Below are 21,883 nucleotides of genomic sequence, written 5' to 3' on the forward strand. Positions count from 1 at the left end.
AACCATTAGCCCTACATACAAAAGTTGATTGTATTAAATGAAATTAAAACCACTTCATAATATATCCCAATAACAATTAAGCCCATGATAGTTTATCTAATTCCATGTCTTAGTGATTTACGTGATGATGTTGTTCAATATTAACTTTAATTGAATTTAAGTAATTTATTATTTCTTTCGACATATAAAACATAAAAACCACTCAAACTAATATCTTGTATAATATTATCGATGCATTTTTGCCATAATTAATTCCAATAAAGTTAACCTAAAATACACCAATCAGATACTCAAGTTTTATAAAATAGTCATAAGTCTAATATCTACATCTACAAGTTCAAAGTTACAAATGATCCACAACTAGTTTTATGCCTCGCCAACGTTGTGGGGCGATACACCAAATATTGTCAGAACCAATGGGTGAGTGTTAGGCAACTGCCTGATACGAATAAGAATTACATTGAGCCAGTGCTAAAAAAAATGATGGCAACACTATAATTTTGAACAGAGGCAAAATCGTAATTTTAAACTGTGGGCAAAATTGCAGTTCTGAACAGGGGTAAAATCGTAATTTGTACGGGCGAATAAGGAAGTGCCAAGCAGCTGCCTTACACTATTTCCTGCTATGGCCTTCAAAAAGTAAAATTCAAAAAACCACGATTAATTACTAAAAAGAATAAACGTAGAAAGACTAAACATGTGTACCAACAAAGTTAAACCTGGGAGACTAAACATGGATAAAAACAAAGTTAACCAGTAAAAAGAAATTATTTTTAAAACAGAGGAACTAAACATGTATATTTACGAAGTTAAGGGTTCAAAAATTAAATACAAAAAACTTCGATCCATTAGGGGTGCGTAGACTATATATTGAAACACCATGAGGGAGAATAGTCCGGGTGTTTCAATATATAGGTATGACACTATTCCCCTCATGGTGTTTCAATATAAAGGTAATTAAGAAATAAATGGTCAACGATTTCACATGTTATATACCTTTTCTTAAGTATCCTTTTGCTCACCAACAATCACTTTATTGTTAACACAATAAGATAAAAGCCAATAAAGAGTATGATCATATAAATGAGTCATGGTATACCAAAACAATAAGGAAATGCATCCAAACATTCTTCTAACCACATGAAAACCGAATAACAAAAGGTATAACTTGTAAAAGTTTACAACCTAGTAAACCAGGAAAGAGTACACATTATGAGAACCAACGACTTGGTCAATGGTCTTTGTGGATGCTAGTTGTTCAAACTAACTTCTTAAGACCGTTCTGATGACTTTGAGAAGCAAAGGTATTTGCCAATGAAAGTCACATTAGCGTCATACTAAAGGAGGAAATCTAAAGGGGATAAGAAATAATTAACTTCATATCCAGAATTATTACCTGAAGAAACCGAAATGTTTTTTTTTTTTAGGAATCAGGGATTACTTAAATAAGAACGCCATTTGTCGAGATATGGCATGTCACTTGGATCCATGTTTGGAATATAGTGATCTTGAAGGATTCCGATTATTTGTGTAGTCTCACCTAGAAGTTGGGCTGCATCTTTGACACTCGCCTCCCTTTCCTCTATCGCACAAGTGTGGCATTTCATTCTTATGACTTGTGGTAAGTTGGTGAGACAAGCGGCGATTATGTCAGCGATCATTGATGATAAGGTATCAAATAGTTCCTTTTGGCTAACTGTGGCATCATTGTTGGTGTGGTAGGCAAGCAGGATTGTTTCAGTTATACGATACATTGAGTAGGCACAAATAGACCTTGTTATGGGATCATCATTTGGACCTCCAATATTATTCTTGCTTGTCTCCTTCGTGAAAGCCATGTTTTTAGCTCTATCCCTTAACCATTCAACAATCTGCCCGGCTGTATTCATTTGAAGAGCAGGGTCTTGCAACTCGTTTCCTAACCATTTTTTGCCTAATCTAATTTCTCGCCACAAAGTTTCAGTCGCCTTTTGCGCACTAACATGGTTATCGGTTGCATTGAGGCCTTTTTCCACAATTGTGACATATACCAGACCTTCCCTCACACTTTCTAACAAGCTATCAACTTCCTCCTTTTCGATCGCAGGAAGAGAAACTGCAATGGCTGTTAAGGTTACCACAGGTAACCTCCAACAGTCTTGATAATCTACTTTTGATGGAACATCATGATCAATGTGGTCAAACTTTTGCACTCCTTGAAAATCTCTAGTACTTTTTTTAAGTAACTTCATGAGATTGTCAGGTGAACTTTTTGCACCCTTTTCCATAAATTGGTTTACATATTTTATAAGGCCTACCAGTGTTCTCTCAGCAAGCTCGATGTCATCATCAAGTTGTAAAACGTAAGGGCGAAGATCATTGTTTCGTTCCAACTTCTCAAACTTCTTTCCCAGTGAAGTAAACACGGCCTTTAATAACCACTTCATACAACGGAAACAATACAAGACACATATCATAAAGAGAAACGGGGCCAAGGCCGTTATCTTGCACATCACTACAACTCCCTTTTGAAACTTTATACATAAGCTGAGAATTAGCTTTTTCAAAGTCTCAATGATCACCTCGAGGTTGCGGCTACGAAATTCATGTATACCACCATGTTTCCAATCATATAACTTCCATGTCCAGTAGCTCTCTACTTTAAAGACCTTAAAATGGTTTAAAATGATTTTGGATGAAACTTTAAAGCTTAATGTTGCAAAACATCTAGAAAGTGGTGCAATTGCACCAATCACAACTCCGATAGATTGTACTATGAGAATTACCATCATCGACCACTTATAAACCGACTGATAGTCCTTCTCCTTCATACCCATAATACCTACTAGCATAGTAAGAGCGTGTAAGCCAGTGATTAAAGCACATATTACCCCAGAAGCAGATGCTGCAGGAGAGCAAGCTGTGATGAATTGGGGGCTGCCACTTGCTGCCATAATCCAGTGGTTGCGCACATGCTTTTGCAGCTTCTCAACAGTTAATAATCTTCCTGATGATTGTTGAATGTCTTCTGAAGCTGCATCATGACGTTTTTGGTATTTTGATTCTATAATCTGTTTGGATTTTACAATCGCTAATGATGAACACAGATGTAATAGCAACAACTCAAGTAACCAAGTCACATACATGATGGCTACTATGGCGCTTAGACTATCTAAAACACCTGTTTGTATTTGAATGCAAACATTCACAACCAATGTGATTACAAGAACACACAAAGCTGTGATGTTTGACAGAAGTTCATCGTTGTTCATGGTTGCTAAACAAGGTAATAAATTAGCCATCATGGTGCACATAAAGGCCATGCTTCCGAGCTTGGCTGTTTGGTCCACAACACCCGGCATCGAACCACTTAGATCCACAGGTAGTTTCATTGCTATAGATATAAGGGTGAGAAAAGCAGCATTAATTCTAAAGTATTTACACGGAAACCATAGCTGTCGGCTACGTAAACCATGTATTAAATCAGCCACCATGGCAAGGATGCAAACCAGAGATGCCAACGCGATATACAACCCAATCCATAACATAGGTTTGCTATAAGTCTCTTCCAAATCTGATTGGTATATTAAGTTCACACATCCCAGCAAGGAAGTTCGCGTAGTATTAGAAAAATCATACACGTTTAAGAGTTTATCTAACTGTTCTAGAAGATCATTTGTTGACTGGTGACCCATAACTATATCTGAGGAATGATGATTTGATCGAGATAAACTGAAGTTGGCTGGGTTTAGGTGCAGAGGAAGGATGAAATTTGTGTTAAGACTTGACTACTAGTGCTGCATTTCAAACCTGCGAGCTGATGGGTGACCCCAGGAAACTTTATTTGCACTAATTTGGAAAACAAATTTTGAAAGCTTCGCCCACATATAATGCAGGCAAAATTGTGGACTCCATCTTATTGTTTTTTTATAATAAAGTTTTTCTTCAATGCATTTAAAATAAATCAATTTGAAATGACTTGTTCATAAGTTATAACGAGCCATACATGTTTCACGGCCGGCTCTATAATTTGGATCATTTTGCTAAAAAAACAACAGATGTAGTCCAATCCAAGTTTTTTTTTTTTTTAGCCTAAAACTGTAGTATCCTAGTCCAATGCGCTACTTTAACAAAAAAAAGTTGGCCTAATTTGTGTACACACCCACACCTAGGGCTGTAAACGAACCGAACGTTCAGCGAACAGTTCATGAACCGTTCGGCGGGAAATTCGTTTATGTTCGTTCGTTTAATAAACGAACGAACATGAACAAGAAATTTCGTTCGATTAGTTAAATGAACGAACATGAACAGAGGTCTCGTTCGTTCGATTGCGTTCGTGAACGTTCGGTAAGGTGTTCGTGAACATTCGTTGATTTGTGTTCGTTTATGTTTTTGTGTTTTAATTGAAGATCTTTGTACTTTCTTTTATTTTATTTGTACTTTTTATATTATTAAACTTTTATTTATTTTATTACCCTAACAATGAAACTAGGAAACTCACTTTCACCTTGTTTATACATCATTTCCCTTTCATTTCTCATTATTTACATCGGCGAACACGATCGACCTCCGTTCCACAATAAGGGATTCAAGTTCGAGTGCTACTCTCTGGGCCATCTATCTTTATCCTTCGCCGCGTTCGCCAAATTTATTTGTGTTCCTTTGTGTTCGTGAACCGTTCGCGAACACGCTCATTTCTTTAATGAACGAACACGAACATAAAATCCCGTTCGGTAAGTGTTCATGAACCGTTCGTGAACACATTTATTTCCTTAACGAACGGACACGAACAAGGCCTTGTTCGTGTTCGTTCGGTTCGTTTACAGCCCTACACACCCACACTGTTGTTGGGTGACCACGTGATAGATAAAGAACATTGTCACTAGTAATCATGTAAAATAGTATCTTTTTAATTAAAAAAGCATAACAATATCATACTCATGAATTAAAGACAATTAAATGCTTCTTATTATGATGTAATTTGTTTGTGTAAATATATTAATCATGTAAAATAGTATCTTTAAAATCGTGATGGAAGTTTATACAAAAGTCAAAGGACTATGTCATATGTTTTAAAACTTGTAATTACTTCCGAGGTTTTACATATAAACACATGTAAAGGTCATTTAAATATAAAAATTAATATTTCTACATTTTTGTACTTTGTTAACAGTTTTCTTTACTATTTTTACTTATATATATATATATATATATATATATATATATATATATATATATATATATATATATATATATATATATATATATATATATATATATATATTTTAACGGTTTTTACCTGTGTTTATATGCAAAGGTTCTGAAAAATTATTAGGTAAAAATGTGTTTTTTACATGTAAAAATATTATTTATGTGTTTTAACTATGTAAAAATTCTTTCTTATATAAAATTTTATTTTTATTAAAAAAATTTGAAGCTTTTGCAAATAAACACAATGCAAAATTCGTTTCAATAAAAACTAAGAAAATGAAAATATTTTGAAAAAACAATTGACAACAAAGTATTGTTTTTTTTTAAATTTAATATTTTTATTTGAAGGGATTCTATAAATTGATTATCTATTATTTATTATTACTATATATAATATATAAGAGAGGGAAAGTTTAAAATTAAGAGGTATAAATTTTATGGCATTGTGTACAACTCATTCATGCACCCCACATGAAAGGATAAGACATATTTTCTTCTTTTCTTTTGAACTTAGAACAAAATGGAAATGAGGATTCAAATTTGAAATTGAAATGCTTATGAGGAAGGGATGTGTTGTTAGTTGACCTAAAACAACTCTCGCTCATATGACCCCCCCCCCCTCCCCCCTCTTATTTTAGAAACACTCTCATTTGAAAAACCCTAGCTCATTCCTTCTTATATTCTCAGACCTCTTCTTCTTAGCTTCTCGACGACTACAACTCTAGAACATCCCTTGGTACTCTGAGAAGACCGACAACAAGATCACGCACATCTTTGGCCACCTTCATCTTTACTAACTTGGTGCTTATAACCTCCGCCGGAGCGGTTGGGGCTTTGGTTTATGATCTAGGGCTTTAGTTATCATAAACTGCAGGTAATTCCATGTTAAACCTAGCTTTGATTTATAATCTACGGCTTTGATTTATGACTACACTCGGATACATTATTATTACTTTAGTTAACTGGATTTATGAAGGAAAACTGCTATTGTTTTTTAGCAATAACTTTTATGAAATCTCAATAGTTTATGTATTGGTGACTTGGGGGCATGTATGTTGAACAAAGCGATACAAGATAGGGTATAGATGTTTTGTAGCAAAACAAACTAAGAATGGAATGTCACTACAACATCTAATGAAACAATTGAGATTTGACAAGCATTAGTTAATTAGTATAATAAGCTACTCAATGAAAAATGGGTAAATTACACTTTTCGTCCTTTATGTTTGTACCGGATTGCAATGGATAGATTTTAACTTCAATAATTACATTCACAGACCATCCTTTATTTGAAAAACTTATTACACCTTTCGTCCTTTAGCACTAAACCACTTAAAATTATCAGTTAAGTGTGGTCATGTGCAAGGCACATGAGGGTATTTAAGTCCTTTTACCCTATCAATTTATTTAAAAGTATACTTATATATATATATATATATATATATATATATATATATATATATATATATATATATATATATATATATATATATATAGGCTAATTATAATGAGAAAACTCAGTCCAGTTGACTAAACCCTGAAAACTCTAATATGTGGCTAGGATTGATCCACGTTTAAATTGTTATTTGAAGAAGCAAGAGCATGATAGTAATTTTATATGTTTCACTTTTGACATCTTTTTGATGGGGATGGTGATGTCTGCACACGCAGACTTCCTCTCCTTGTATCAAACCTCCCTCTTGTCATGCTTTTTAATAAATGCTTGTACTTGGAGACTTTCTTCTTCTCTCCTTTCTTACTCTCACAACCTTCCAATATCATATCTTCTCATCAGCTTCTTTCTCTTCATTTATTCACACCATAGAGAATGTGTTAAAGAGAATCCTTACTCACCATTGAAGTGTCACACCCCGATTTTCGGTTTGTGCGGAAGCGTATGGCGAGGTGTGACGAGAGCGGCAATCGTTACAATCAATCGAGTAAACAACATATTTGAAACATAAAAGATGTTCATCCATACATTTGATTCAAAACCATAATTTACATTACATATGTCTTGTTTGAAACTTGAAACAACAACTTTAACTACATTATTCAAAGTTCAAAACATAACACTAAAAACGGATGACATCATAAAAGCTTGCGTTCTTGATAACCACTTGAACATATTTTCCCAAAGCCATCCACTAATCTCCTGTAATACATGTTAATTTTGAAAACGTCAACAAAAGTTGAGTGAATTCATATTATTTTGTTTTCGCATCAAATGAGTCTCCAAAACATTTGAAGTAATAAAATTCGTTTTTGTATAGTATGATAAAAAAATTGTATGATCATTAGTGTGTTGCAAGGACACTAATATGTATGCCGAATAGGAGGCAACCAAACCTTGACAATTTATCGTGTGTGTCAACGACACTAGTTTGGACACAAAGGCACTCTTGACGATCGTGGTTATCGTTGTCGTTAAGAGTGGGGCTTGCCAAAACCCAAATAGATCTATCCGTTTGTTCCTCGGTACTTGTTTATTCATTAATGGCCCCTTTATTTTAACACCTATCCGCATGTGATCAAAATAGTTTCATTGTATTATCATACTATTTTTAACATGTATACATCCCCAAAAGTTTAAAACTATAAACATTCAAAGTAAAAGGGGAAAACATGAACTCACAGATTTGCGTTCCGTGCAAATCTCTATTCGATTCCTTGTTCGCGGTTCGTTTCTCGACCTACAAGTGTTCTAATCTAGTTAGACACTTAGGTTTGTTTTTGTGTATGGTACAAATATTCTATCTTGTATTTTGTTTTCGTGTTTTCGTATATATATAACTTCCTTGTATATATACATTTATTTTATTTTATTTGTTTTTGAATGGGCTCAATTTATGTTTTATAATTTAAGTCCATTTTGGATATTTGGTGCTTATAGGCCTAGCCCAAATAACTTTGTTTAAAAAAAAAATGGGTCAAGCCCAAATTAATTTGTAGGAGTGGGCCTTAGCCCAAAACATTTTATAAAAGTAGGACTAGCCCAATTTAGTTTGTAATTGTGGACTTAGCCCAAATAATTTGTGTAAGAATGGGCCTAGCCCAAATTGTTTTCAAAAAAAAAATATATCTAGTCCATAATAATTGTAAAGATTGGGTTTTTAGCCCAAATAGTTTGTAAAGTGGGCTTTAGCCCAAATTTGACTAAAAATATATTTTTAGTCTATTGTTTTGTAAAAGTGGGCCTAGCCCAAATTTTTATTTATGTGAAATTGGACCTTAGCCCAATTTTAACTTATGGACTATTTTCTTTGTTTACAAGAATTTGGGCTAGTCAAAATAACAATAGTAATACTTGTATTTTTATAAAAATCTAGTTTTTATAAAAATCATTAGTTATGCCATAATTAAACGTTTTTAGTGCATAAGCTTTTGTGACGGCTTGTATTTTATTCTAGTCATTTACTACTTGTCGGTTTTATTTATTCGTATCATTTATCCCGTTTGTGTTGTCCGTCACGTTTTACCATTTGCTTTGTTTGTGCCATTTTTGTTTGTCCAAAAGTCCATATAGTCCAATAGTGTCCGAATTTGTCAATTTGTGTTTTCGTGTCCAAGGATGGACATTTTATTTCGTTTTCAAGTTTATATATATATTTTGTAATTTTTATGGATGTGTAATAATTTTGCATTTGTTCCTACTAGAACTAACATATGATGTACACATCAAAATATATAAACTTATGATACTTGATGAATACTTTTGTAAGTACACATTTTATCCAAAAATATATACTTGTCATTTTTATTTAGAAATCTTTTTATAAAACATGGATTTATGACTTTGTCCAAAATTTGTTTAACCATGTTTAAAGACTCCAAATAATTGTTTTAGTACAAACTTCTTTGTTTAACAACTTTTAACACATCACAAAATTTATAAAAATTTTGCCATAATTTTGTTTGAAATATGAATTTTCCCCAAGTTTATACAAAACTTGTTTTCAAATTATTTCAATAAAAAACATCATCAAGTATCAATATCTATCAAAATTTGTCAACAAAAGTAGCATGAACATGATATTGTTCTTATCTTTCCCAAAAAGGAAACTTTATTCCTTATTTTTGCCAAAAAATTGTAGAAAGAGATTTTATGAAAAACTCTTGTTTTAGATGTCTTACAAAGTCATTTGAAGCATAAACACGTATTCAAAATGTTTACTACTAACATATTTCTTGCTTTTGATTCTTTCCAGAAATGGAAACTTTATTCAATAAATTTTTCAAAAATTTATTTTCTTGTTTTTAAATGGTTTTTCACATTTTACTAGCATGCATGTTCATCAAAAACTCATGTTCATTCCTTTGTTGATGAATCTTGGTTGATCCTACATGCATGTATGTAGATCATATTTTTGAGTAGAAATAACCAAGATTCAAGTTTATTAGCCTAGATTTCTCCAAGTTCATCTCATAATCATAGAAAAATCATGGTTAAAAATAATGATTTTTAGTTGTTTCTTGTTGTTTTTCATATGTGATTATGATGAACTTGTAAAAGAAATCAAAAATAAAGTGAGACTAGTGTAGTGTTCTTACAATTTTTCCAAGAAAACAAAGATGATGATAAGAAATCTTGATGATTTTAAGCTTCAAGTTCCACCAAAAGGGCTCCAACTAGCTTTTCTAAACACCCTAGTAGTTTGATTCATCCATGGACCTCCATACTTGCAATAATCTCTAGTGTTTGAATTTTGAAAATGTGAAGATGGTGGTGTGTTTGGTTCAAACGATTTTAGAGAGAGAGTGTGTAGAAGTTGTAGTGTTTTGATGGTTTTTGGAAAATGGAAAAAGGATGGAGTGTAAAAGAATGATTACTTGGATTTTGAATTACACTAATCATATTTATTAAGTTCCCAACACATCAAGAAGGAAAATGGTGGCAAAGAAGGGGTCCCACCAGCCGTGAATCAGCCATGGGGGGAGAGTATTTGCTGATTTTTTATAAAAAAATATTGTTTACACATAAACTTTAAGCATTTTTAGAACTTTGACATTTTATATAAAAATATCTATAAGGTTTTAAGCTCTAATATTTTAAAGTAATGTGACACTAGGTAAAACTAGTTCACCAAAATTTTTAGTTTGTAATTCGGGTGAAAAAGCCGGTTCGGGTCCTGTACCGGGTTAAATACTGACACCGTGTTTCGTTTGGATAAATACATAACAAAAATTATTTTTGCACTTGTTTTATTATCCAAATAATTATTCCAACTTTTTAGACTAAAAATTTTATTATTTTTGACACGGTTCCGGTACCGGCTTTGCTGACTGGCAGTTTACTGAACTAGCCGTGCAGCTTAACACAATAAGATTCGATTGCGGATTTTGTGTCGTTTTTAATACCCATTATATTATTTATGTCAAATAATATTTATTTTTGGGTTTTTCGGACAGTTACTGTTTCGTTCTACGGAATGCTGTACATTTCCGTAGGATTGCTGTATTTTTCTACGGACTTGGACAATTTGGTTTTTAATTGGAATTTTGTAAATGATAAGGCACATATTATTTTTGGACAAAGCTTTTTATAGAATATTTGTGTAGACATAACTGTATGTCTTGTTTTCATTGTGTCAGACTGTACCGCGACTAGTACTGACAAGTATCGTTTATTCGCGTTCCTATTGTTAGTCTAGGGTATTGTTTCTAATCGCAACGGATACGCTATCATAATTTACTATGATTTTTGTAATTCCTAGACCTTTAAGACTTCAATTAATTAAAACCAAGTCGTATACGCGAAAACAAAAATTTTAAATAGTTGTTCAGGTTGTACGGAATTGTTGGAATTTTGCCGTTTGTCACATTCTCCCCCTGTTAAAGAAAATTTCGTCCTGAAATTTTTAATCTTCGTCCCTTCTTAGTTGGGACTTTCTTAAACAAATGAGGGTACTTCTTTTTTTTATTTCATCTTTTCGTGCCCATGTGAACTCGGGTCCTCGTTTCGAGTTCCATCGGACTTTGATTAGTTTGATTCGACTTCTCCTTGTTTTGTGAATCTTTGAAACCAGAACCTCAACAGGTTCTTCGATGAAATGGAGTTTGTCGTCTGCATGGATTTCGTCCGGGGGAATAATAAGTGTTTCATCCGAAAGACACCTTTTCAAATTCGACACATGAAAAGTGTCGTGAATGCTACTGAGTGTTTCTGGCAGTTTTAACTTGTAGGCGACATTTTCAATCTTTTCCAAGATCTCATAAGGTCCTATGTATCTCGGGCTAAGCTTCCCTTTCTTACCGAATCTAGCTACGCCTTTCCATGGCGAGACTTTTAACAACACCTTGTCTCCAACTTCAAAAGACAACGGTTTGCGACGTCTATCCGCGTAGCTTTTCTGTCTGTCTCGAGCCGCCTTGATACGGTCTCGAATCTTGAATATTTTATCGGTAGTTTCTTGAACTAACTCAGGACCTAACATTTGTTTGTCGCCTAATTCTGCCCAGCATAGCGGAGATCGACACTTACGGCCATATAATGCTTCGAATGGTGCGGCTTTAATACTCGTGTGATAACTGTTATTGTATGAGAACTCCACTAGAGGCAAGTGAGTATCCCAATTTCCACCTAAGTCCATCACACAAGCACGCAAACTGTCTTCTAGAGTTTGAATTGTGCGTTCACTTTGACCGTCAGTTTGGGGATGAAAGGCCGTACTCAAATTTAATTGGGAATCCAAAGGCCTTTTAAAAAGACTGCCAAATCCTTGATATAAAACGACCGTCTCGGTCAGAGATGATCAACAAAGGTATACCATGTCTTGCTACAATTTCTCTGAGATAGATTTCAGCTAACTTCTCAGTACTATCTTTCTCACGAATAGGCAAGAAGTGAGCTGACTTGGTTAATCGGTCGACGATTACCCAAATCATGTCGTGACCACGGGAAGTTCTGGGTAATTTAATTACGAAATCCATAGAAATATGTTCCCATTTTCAATTAGGGATTTCGGGTTGTTGTAGCAATCCAGATGGTTATTGGTACTCGACCTTAATTTTAGCACATGTTAGACATTTTCCAACATATGTCGCAATATCACCTTTGATATTAGGCCACCAATAAAATTCCTTGAGATCGTGATACATCTTATCTGCTCCAGGATGTATCGAATATTTGGATTCGTGTGCCTCGTCAAGAATTAGGTCTCGAAGACCACCAAAACGAGGAATCCAAATTCTATTCATGAAATATAAGGCTCCGTTCTCTTTTGGCTCTAGCTGTTTTTCCATACCTCTAAGCATTTCTGCTTTGACATTTTCTGATTTTAATGCTTCTTGCTGAGCATCATGAATTCGAGAGGTAAGGTCGTTATGAATTGTGAGTCTTAAAGATCGCACACGCAAAGGTTTAACTCGTTCCTTTCGACTTAATGCATCCGCGACAACGTTCGCTTTGCTCGGATGATATTTGATCTCGCAATCGTAGTCATTCAACAATTCGACCCCTCGTCTTTGGCACATATTTAACTCTTTCTGGTTAAATATATGTTGAAGACTCTTGTGATCCGTGAATATCGTGCATTAGGTACCATAAAGGTAATGATGCCAAATTTTTAATTCAAATACGACTGCACCTAACTCTAGGTCATGTGTGGTATAGTTCCTTTCGTGAATCTTTAATTGGCGTGATGCATATGCAATAACTTTCTCCCTTTGCATCAACACGCATCCTAACCCTTGCCGTGAGGCGTCACAATAGACTACGAAATCATCTGTACCGTCTGGGAGTGACATAATTGGAGTATTACAGAGTTTGTCTTTAAGCAGTTGAAAAGCTGCTTCTTGTTTCTCTCCCCATTCAAATTTCTTATCTTTTGAGTGAGAGAAGTAAGGGATTGTGCAATCTTCGAAAAGTTCTCAATGAATCTTTGATAATAACCGGCCAATCCAAGGAATTGACGTATTTCGGTCGGTGTCTTTGGTGCACTCCAATTCTTTATGGCCTCAATTTTCGATGGATCAACATGTATGCCTTTCCCGTTGACTACATGTCCGAGAAATTGAACTTCACAAAGCCAAAATTTCGCATTTGGAAAATTTCGCATACAGTTTCTCCTTTTTCAACAACTCAAGAATAGTTCTAAGATGGTGCTCGTGTTCCTCCTTGTTTCGTGAATATATCAGTATATCATCGATAAACACTATCACGAATTTGTCAAGGTAAGGCTTGCACACGCGGTTCATTAAGTCCATGAACACTGCTGGTGCATTTGTTAGGCCAAATGGCATGACAAGAAACTCGTAATGACCGTAGCGAGTTCGGAATGTCGTTTTTGGAACACTTTCTTCTTGAATCCTGAGTTGATGGTATCCTGATCTCAAATCGATCTTCGAATAATAACTCAATCCTTGTAGTTGATCAACTAGATTGTCAATCCTCGGTAATGGATACCAATTCTTGATTGTGAGTATATTCAACTCCCGATAGTCTATGCACATCCTAAAACTTTTGTCCTTCTTCTTCACGAATAACACTGGAGCTCCCCAGGGTGAGTAGCTTGGTCTAATTAAAACCTTATCCAACAACTCCTGGAGTTGTGTGGATAATTCCTGCATCTCCGAAGGAGCTAATCGGTATGGAGACTTTGACACAGGTGCGACACCTGGAATTAAGTCTATTCGAAATTCGACTTGTCGTTGTGGAGGTATTCCCGGCAAGTCTTCAGGAAAGACTTCAGGGAATTCCTTCACAACCGGGATTTCCTCAAGTTTTAGCTCATTGGCCTTCTTGTCAACAATGTGCGCTAAGAATGCTATACATCCTTTTCGTAGGCACTTTCGGATTTTCATACAAGAAATGATTCGCAACGGCGTTTCGTTTTTCTCACCGTGAACAAGAAGTGTTTCATTATTAGTAAGGGGAATTCAAATGATTTTGTCGTAACACACGACTTTGGCTTGGTTGGTAGATAACCAATCCATTCCAACTACAATATCAAAACTACCTAGTTGAACGGGCATTAGGTCAATTTTGAATTTTCGTCCTCCTAACTCCAAGGAGCATCCTTTAATAATGTTATTGGATTCAATCACCTTTCCATTCGCTAATTCGATAGTGAATGGAAAATCTAGTTTAGTTGAATTTAGTCCAAGCATATCTTTAAATTCTAAAGGTATAAAACTAAAATCTGCACCGGTATCAAATAAAATAGAAGCGAAATGATCGTTGACAGGAAACGTACCGGTGATTACGTTGGGATCCTGTTGCGCTTCTTTGGCTCCAACCACAAAGGCTCGTCCGTGGCCTTTGATTTCTTTGGAACAGTCTTTCTTGAAGTGTCCCATATCACCACAATTGAAACAGCCTTGGTTTTGTCCTTGTTCATTTCTATTACCATTGCCTCCATCTTTCTTGCCTTTGTTTTTTTTTTTCTTTGTTGTTACTCCATCAATTTTTAGTGCGATGACCCATTTTCCCGCATTTATCACACTTGGTGGCTTGGCATCCACCATAGTGGTGATAACCACACTGTTTACACTTAGGTGCATTCCCATTATATTTCTTACCACTCATTTCCGTTGTGGCAACGAATGCCTTGGTTTTTCTTACTCGTAGGGTTTTCTTATGTTTGTTGTTCGACATAGAATCTTTCTTGAAATATGAATACTTTCTCTTATTGTTACTCGAAGTAGACTCCACATGCGTCTCCTTTTTCACCGCACCTTTATTCAGTTTTCCCATCCTTACTACATCCTCGTAAGACTTAAGGCAAGAGTTATAGCTTGAACAATTCTCAATATGGTTCCTCCAGTTCCGCCATTATTTGCAGTATGGTTTGCTTCATGTTGTATGATTGCTTCTGCAACTCACTGGTTCAGTAGAGCATCAAGCTCAGCTCGTGTTATAGGTAAGGGTTCCGTCTGGGCTTAAAAAGTGTTACTTCGTTCTGGTGCCATGATCTTCATATATATATAAAATATATATCGAAGAGATTAGACATGAACGAAAATAAAAACATATCGTCACGCACTTTGATCATAAGGTCAAGATAGATCATAATGATACTTTGCAAATCTTTCGCACCATATTCATCACATCCTTGCAGGGATGTAAAATAAATTACAACAGTGTGTCAATAAGAAAATATCAACTTATATATGCCATGTCACATTTTTACAATTATTTTAGTAAAGAAAACAAAAATAATCTCGGAGTTACATCACTTCGGTCGATACACGACATATAGTAATATATAAAATAAGGTGAAGTCTTTTCTTCTCATTGTTCCTGATTGATATTAAGTCTCCAAGTCTTCAACAGTCTTTAGTCTTTCACAAAATCGGGTATACTTCCCAAAAGTTAGTAATTGAACATAACTACCGTGGTGTGGGATGTGTAAGTGAAGACTTAGAAATTAGACCGTGAAGGCACGTAACCTCCTCCTCGAGACCAAAAATGTGCCTAATGGTGGCTGTCAAGTGGTTCTCAAGGGTATGAATGTGTTCCTCAAATGATAGAGGCGCTTTGTAGAATGTAGAGTGTTGAGGTACTGATAGGGGAAAAAATGATAGTAATGGGGTATTCCGGGGGAGGTCGAGTAGCAAAAATCTGAGTCTCAAGATCATGGACTCATCGAAAGGGAAAACTAAGATGAATCTTGGAAGATAAAACTCATAGTTTATAATAATAAGCGGAAAATGGCATGGAAGATAAGGATTAGATGGGCTCATGTCCGATAGTGAGGTTGAGAATGTGCATCGGAATAGTAAGGTGGAGAGTCGTGGGTGATAGGATGTATGTGTTGTCCATATGCCTTAGCAGAACAACCATCTATTCAGGAGGGAAAAACCAAGCAGTTACCTCTATCCTTACAGTATGTATTCCATACTCTATGGACCTTGGTCGTCCAAAGTACGGAAAGTCCTTCATCGCATTAACTCATGTGACGAATACATTGGTATTGTTTGAGCTCAACGAATTCCAACAAAGTTATGATTTCTATAGATGTCGAATGGAATATGGTAAGAGACTTGCGCCATGGCTCGTGCCATATTACCCTTTGAGACAAAACGAATGTCAAATAACGGATTTTATCGCAATAACTCCAATAAATATGATAAGGTGTTATAGGCACCGTGAGATTAACCCAAATGTTGGAGTTTTAGAATGTTTGAGGAAAATCCTTCCTGGATGGTTTTCCTAATTTGTTTGCTTAGATGACTTGTCTCAGCTGACTTGTGATATAGATCGGATGCCAGGCACGAAATCAATACGTGTAGTTTTTAATGTATTGTGGGGAATCATAGTAATCACCTTAGTTAGCGTTCTAAGAAATGGAAAAATTGAATTCTTAAGTAACAACTCAATAATTTTGAACAGGTAGTGATCATTAGTCTGACCCGCAGGGCCCACCAGGATTCCCATCCACTGCAAGTTACTATTACGTGGGCCCCCGTAATAATAAATTGCCTTGGATGGTCACCCTAGCATTCCCTCGTTCAAAACAGACGATCAGTCGGAGAGGGGGACGTGATTATCTAATTACCTTTAACATAGAATGGACCTTCATGATGGTCCACGCGTTAATACTTGTAGCTATCGCTCGCGGAATGGCACGAAGTTAAGAAATAGAAGTAAGAGGATTCATAACAATAATGGCTGAATGGGTACCTTCAAGATGAGTGTTTCATCTTCCTTGTCTTGACAAGAATGTCACCAATCATGATTAATATGAACCATAAGGACCTCGTTCCTACTAATAGAGTATTCATCCAAGCTACCACCTCCACCTAATTGTCATCATCGAGGTCAGGCATTTTCCGTATCTGAGGGAAAACAACCATCTTTTATGGAATGTCGAGCTCAGGGTTTCACTTAGGGACTACGCCCTACCATGAGCTCATCAACAGATGCGAGGTCAATACGCTTGTTATGAGAGTCCAGAATAATAATAGAATTTGAATACTAAGATATCATGGTCGTGGCAAAATAATCCGTACAACGTACACATGTGAACAACTTATAAATAATCGATTTTTGGACAATTGTACTTTTGTTTTCATCGTTGTTTATATCGTATATCATTTCCAGTTCGACTTATTGTTATCGTGTCTAAACCCCATAGTCTTGTACCAAATAAACTAGTCTTTGGTATCATGGTTTCGAACTATCGTTTAATACTATAACATAGTATCCTTGCATTATCGTTTTGTATTAGTGGACGCTTTGTAAAAATATAATGTAGAACGCTTGTTGTAAAGAACATCGTTTTGAAATTGTAGACTAGACTCAAAAAGAATCTTAGTTCACTACAATTGATGCTCTGATACCAGGTCTGTCACACCCCGATTTTCGGTTTGTGCGGAAGCGTATGGCGAGGTGTGACGAGAGCGGCAATCGTTACAATCAATCGAGTAAACAACATATTTGAAACATAAAAGATGTTCATCCATACATTTGATTCAAAACCATAATTTACATTACATATGTCTTGTTTGAAACTTGAAACAACAACTTTAACTACATTATTCAAAGTTCAAAACATAACACTAAAAACGGATGACATCATAAAAGCTTGCGTTCTTGATAACCACTTGAACATATTTTCCCAAAGCCGTCCACTAATCTCCTGTAATACATGTTAATTTTGAAAACGTCAACAAAAGTTGAGTGAATTCATATTATTTTGTTTTCGCATCAAATGAGTCTCCAAAACATTTGAAGTAATAAAATTCGTTTTTGTATAGTATGATAAAAAAAATTGTATGATCATTAGTGTGTTGCAAGGAAAAGAAGCAGAAACGCCAACAGGTCAAAAAGATTGAAAAAGCAATTAAAACTGATGTGGTTCAAAAACAATCTGTTGCTGTAAAACCAGAAAATTCCAAAACTTCAAATAGTCAAGAAGTTAAAATATTAAAGAAAGACACTGGTAAAACAAAACAGACATGGAAACCTAAATCGGTTACTGAATCAGGGGGACCATCACAATTTACAAACCATCAAAGACAAGAAGTTATTGTCATTGATGAAAATGGAAGACCCAAGACCACAATGGCTTGGGTCCCTCTCTCCAACTAATCTCTGAATGAGTGTGCAGGAAGTTCCAGGAGGAACTATTGATAGTCTTAGGATTGTTGATAGTGGAATGTCCTTGCACAAGATAGGCGACAGAAGAAATTGTTGCCTTTGATGGAGAGAGAGGAAAGAAAAAGAAAATGTGGCTGAATGAAGTTGCAAAATTCGACCAAATGAAGAACGTGCCAAAAATTTGGTCATTCTGGTTTTTGATCGGGTCCTCAGGAACGAATGAAGTGAAATGTGTGCCGATGCCTTTGCATGGATTGAACATCCGCACACCATTTCTGAAAGAGAAAGTCAAAGACCTTCGCTGGTACAATGTGGAAGACCAGCCGGACCCGGAGGTTTATGATTTTATTGCTGTCAAGAGACTTTTCAGTAGTTGCAAATTCGACTTTGAAGTCCACACCGGGTGGATATCCAGTTGGGAGAGTGCTTAGATTCCTTGCAATGCACGGAACAGTTGCAGGATACGCCTTTAAATTCTTAATCTCTCCTATACTTGTCGATATTTAAGCTACTTTGTGAATTATTATTATCTCGAACAGCACTCTTTGACCTGACACGTTGATCTCGGATATCACCTCACACGTGATTGTTTCAATATGAAACTCATCAATGTTGTCATGGTCCGCACCGCTTACCGACATGCCAACTCACTTTTCCAAAATTTGTTAAATCTTTTCTGATAAAACTTAATTTTGGTAAACGGCATTAAGGTCAAGCACAAGAGTAAACCAACATCGGAAAATCATTTTTGTAAATATCTTTGTGTCTTTTAAATTTATCTTAGTTTATTGATTTTAGGGGGAGTAAATACAAAAATCAGAAAATCCAAAAACATCGAAAAATTTCAAAAACACAAAAACAATAGAAAAACAAAAATGAGTTTCCTGGCGAGCAAAAGAGAAAATGATAGTACATCAGTGGTCTATCCAAACCTCTTTAAACCTTAAATGAAAAACGATAAGCAGCTCTATATAAGATGTATCGGTAGGCTCACAATCATTTTAAAGTGTGCAGGGTGATATAAATCTTAATCGACTGAAGACCAGGTGGGAACCATTCATTGGCATATGGTCTTAGTACCGAAATTCGTTTGATAGATTGCCGAGGTTCTGAGATATTCGGTCTTTATGCTGCTTATCATCTGGGTATCATGGTTGTATCTTTTACCGAAAAATAACGGGGACGCAAGTCTAGATCTTCCATGATACTATACATACGTGTACATATTACATACTGCATTCGACCTCAATAAGTGATAAACAATCACATGTCCAAACAAATAAGTGATAAATATATCACATTTTTCCGGGTGCCAAGTTCGTCTCTCTGCTGTACGGAAGTACTGACCTGTTCACGGACTTGCACCTGTGCCCTCATGCATATGAAAATCAAGTTCCTCATCAATAAGTGATTATATCACATAGGGCTTGTTTTCAAATCAAAATAAGTGAGTATCTCACAATTTTATACGGTCAAACAGATGATAATCGGTATACTCACCGGTAAGATGAACACTCGTGCATACCTTGATACGGGAATGTGTCGTGATGTGGATGAACACCGGTCGGTAAGTATAAATCATACCTTAACGTATCCCCTCGCCATGATTACATCTGATAAGTTGAGTTTAAGTGGACAACAATACCGATAATTGTTATAGGATGCTTATCTTAATGTTAACTAACTGAACAACAAGAGTGTTTTGGCATGACCGTACACTGATATGATTCTCTTACCCTCGAAACTCGCAAAAAGAATGTCTGTATATATTTATTTACTGCTTAACTCTTATTGTTTTTCTTTTAAACAGTTTCGTCGTTTGGTGCATATCAGCACGACATTAGCGGTGATGTCGTTTGATAACACTCAAAGGATTTTAAATTGTTGTCTTTTAATTTCAAAAATACCAAAAAGATTTTAGGCGTGTTTTAATATAAACTTTGTAAAAGCCAAAAAGATTTTCTTTCTACTTTATTTTCGATCGTACAATGTTGGAGCTCGAGTCTTCGTTACCTGAAACCTGAATGAAAACCGAACTGACTAAATCTTCATAAACGGTCGAAATTTGCATGTTTTGAAAGTTAAAGGCTAAAATTGACAAATTTATTAAACTTTCAAACTGTCGGACGGTGTTTGATTGTGACGTGGTCATTCGTGTGTCATTTGTTTATACTATATTCCAAGCAGTTGTTCTCATTATGCGTTTAGATTTCTTGCATGTGCAGATTCTAAAGGCTAGGAGAACATGGTCGATGACAAAGCTTTGGAATGAAGACACGACGAGAAGGCGCTCAAAAGATGAAGATGATCGAGTAGCCGCTGACCATCATCAACACCACAAGGATCTCACTTCATAAAGATCAAGTCATTCACGAGCACAGCTCAAAGGGGGAGCTTATGTTAAGGGGGAGTTTGTCAACACACTTCCTACATGATACGGGTAGTTTGTTGATACACTCTCTGCTTTCAAGACGTGAAGACTTTGAAGATCCTCCGACAATGAAGACTTGAAAGGACATCAGAGTTTTGGGAACTCGAAGACCAAAGACCGTCGAAGTTCGAGACGAGTCGACAACTATAGAAGATAAAGACAAAGCTACAGCCATGGGGGAGTTTGTTGATGCACTTGTGTCTGTACTTTGTCTGTATTCGGTCTGTATGTAAACGATGTCCTTGGTAGTCTGTAAGTTGACCAAGTCAACCATCCTCCGGATTGACTTGGCCAACAGTTAGCATATGCTTGTTGTTTGTCTGCCTCGAAGGATGAGTGATCGAAGGATAATGCAGATCCTTCGATCACCTCGAAAGATATGCTTCGATTGTTAGACCTCGAAGGATCATCCTTTGAGGTCATTGCTGATCATTCGAACATCATGTCATCGATAGATGATCCTTCGGACCATCTATCGGATCCTTCGGACAAGACCTGCTGTGTATGGGTATATATACCCATGCAGTGTGTTGAGTTAGACAGACAGAGACAGTTCTGTGAGTGCACACCCGAGAGATAGAGAGACAAGTTGAGAGCTTTCTGTCCGGAACCACACACACACACTTTGAGAGTTTACAAGTTAGGTTTGTAAACATTGTGCTTGTAACCGAAACCTTCATTTGCATTAATACAAGTTGTGTTAATCGGTGAACCCTTGTGTGTTGTGTTTATACTTGCTTAATCCCGGTTTGCTCGCTAGCTTGGATTCCGCACTCGCTAGTGGGTTAGTATAACAAGGTTTGAGGTTCGTCATCCTCCGACAAAAAGGGACCTACAATTAGCCATGGGTTAAGTTATTCTATAAAGACTTCGAAAAATAAAAAGTGTACAAATACACAATGAATGACACAAGATGACACAATGTTGAACAAAATATATAACACAATGCCGAAAATATAACACAATCTCGAGGAAAAAAACACAACGAGTCGAAAAAAAGACACCATGACACAAATATAGAAAAGACACAATGATAAATAAAAGATATAATGATAATAAACAAAAATTCTAAAATCTACAACCTACAAATTCAAAAGTGAAAACCTAAAATCTCACATCGTAGAGTACAATGAGACAATTCCAATGTCGCTTGAATGAGGTCAATCAAAGTCCGTTTAATACCCTTTGTATGACTTCTTAGTTTTAGAAGCCTTTGTATT

The 21,883-nt window shown here is 35.7% G+C and overlaps 2 protein-coding genes across 2 annotated transcripts; both read right to left on the minus strand.

Moving 5' to 3' along the window:
* Positions 1–1,430: 1,430 nt before the first annotated feature.
* On the minus strand, positions 1,431–3,674 carry LOC110886690. The gene has a single exon (XM_035978430.1). It carries the CDS (start codon positions 3,672–3,674, stop codon positions 1,431–1,433), a length of 2,244 nt encoding a protein of 747 aa, XP_035834323.1.
* Positions 3,675–14,067: 10,393 nt separating this feature from the next.
* LOC110883493 lies at positions 14,068–14,655 on the minus strand. Its single transcript, XM_022131224.1, has one exon. The coding sequence runs from the start codon at positions 14,653–14,655 to the stop codon at positions 14,068–14,070; it is 588 nt and encodes a 195-aa protein (XP_021986916.1).
* Positions 14,656–21,883: the final 7,228 nt, after the last annotated feature.

Source organism: Helianthus annuus, chromosome 10 (genome assembly GCF_002127325.2).
Source record: "Helianthus annuus cultivar XRQ/B chromosome 10, HanXRQr2.0-SUNRISE, whole genome shotgun sequence".
Lineage (NCBI taxonomy): Eukaryota > Viridiplantae > Streptophyta > Magnoliopsida > Asterales > Asteraceae > Helianthus > Helianthus annuus.

Excerpts from the sequence above, each read along its gene's own strand:
- LOC110883493 (XM_022131224.1), bottom strand. The coding sequence starts at position 14,655 with ATGGTGGATGCCAAGCCACCAAGTGTGATAAATGCGGGAAAATGGGTC.
- LOC110886690 (XM_035978430.1), bottom strand. The coding sequence starts at position 3,674 with ATGGGTCACCAGTCAACAAATGATCTTCTAGAACAGTTAGATAAACTC.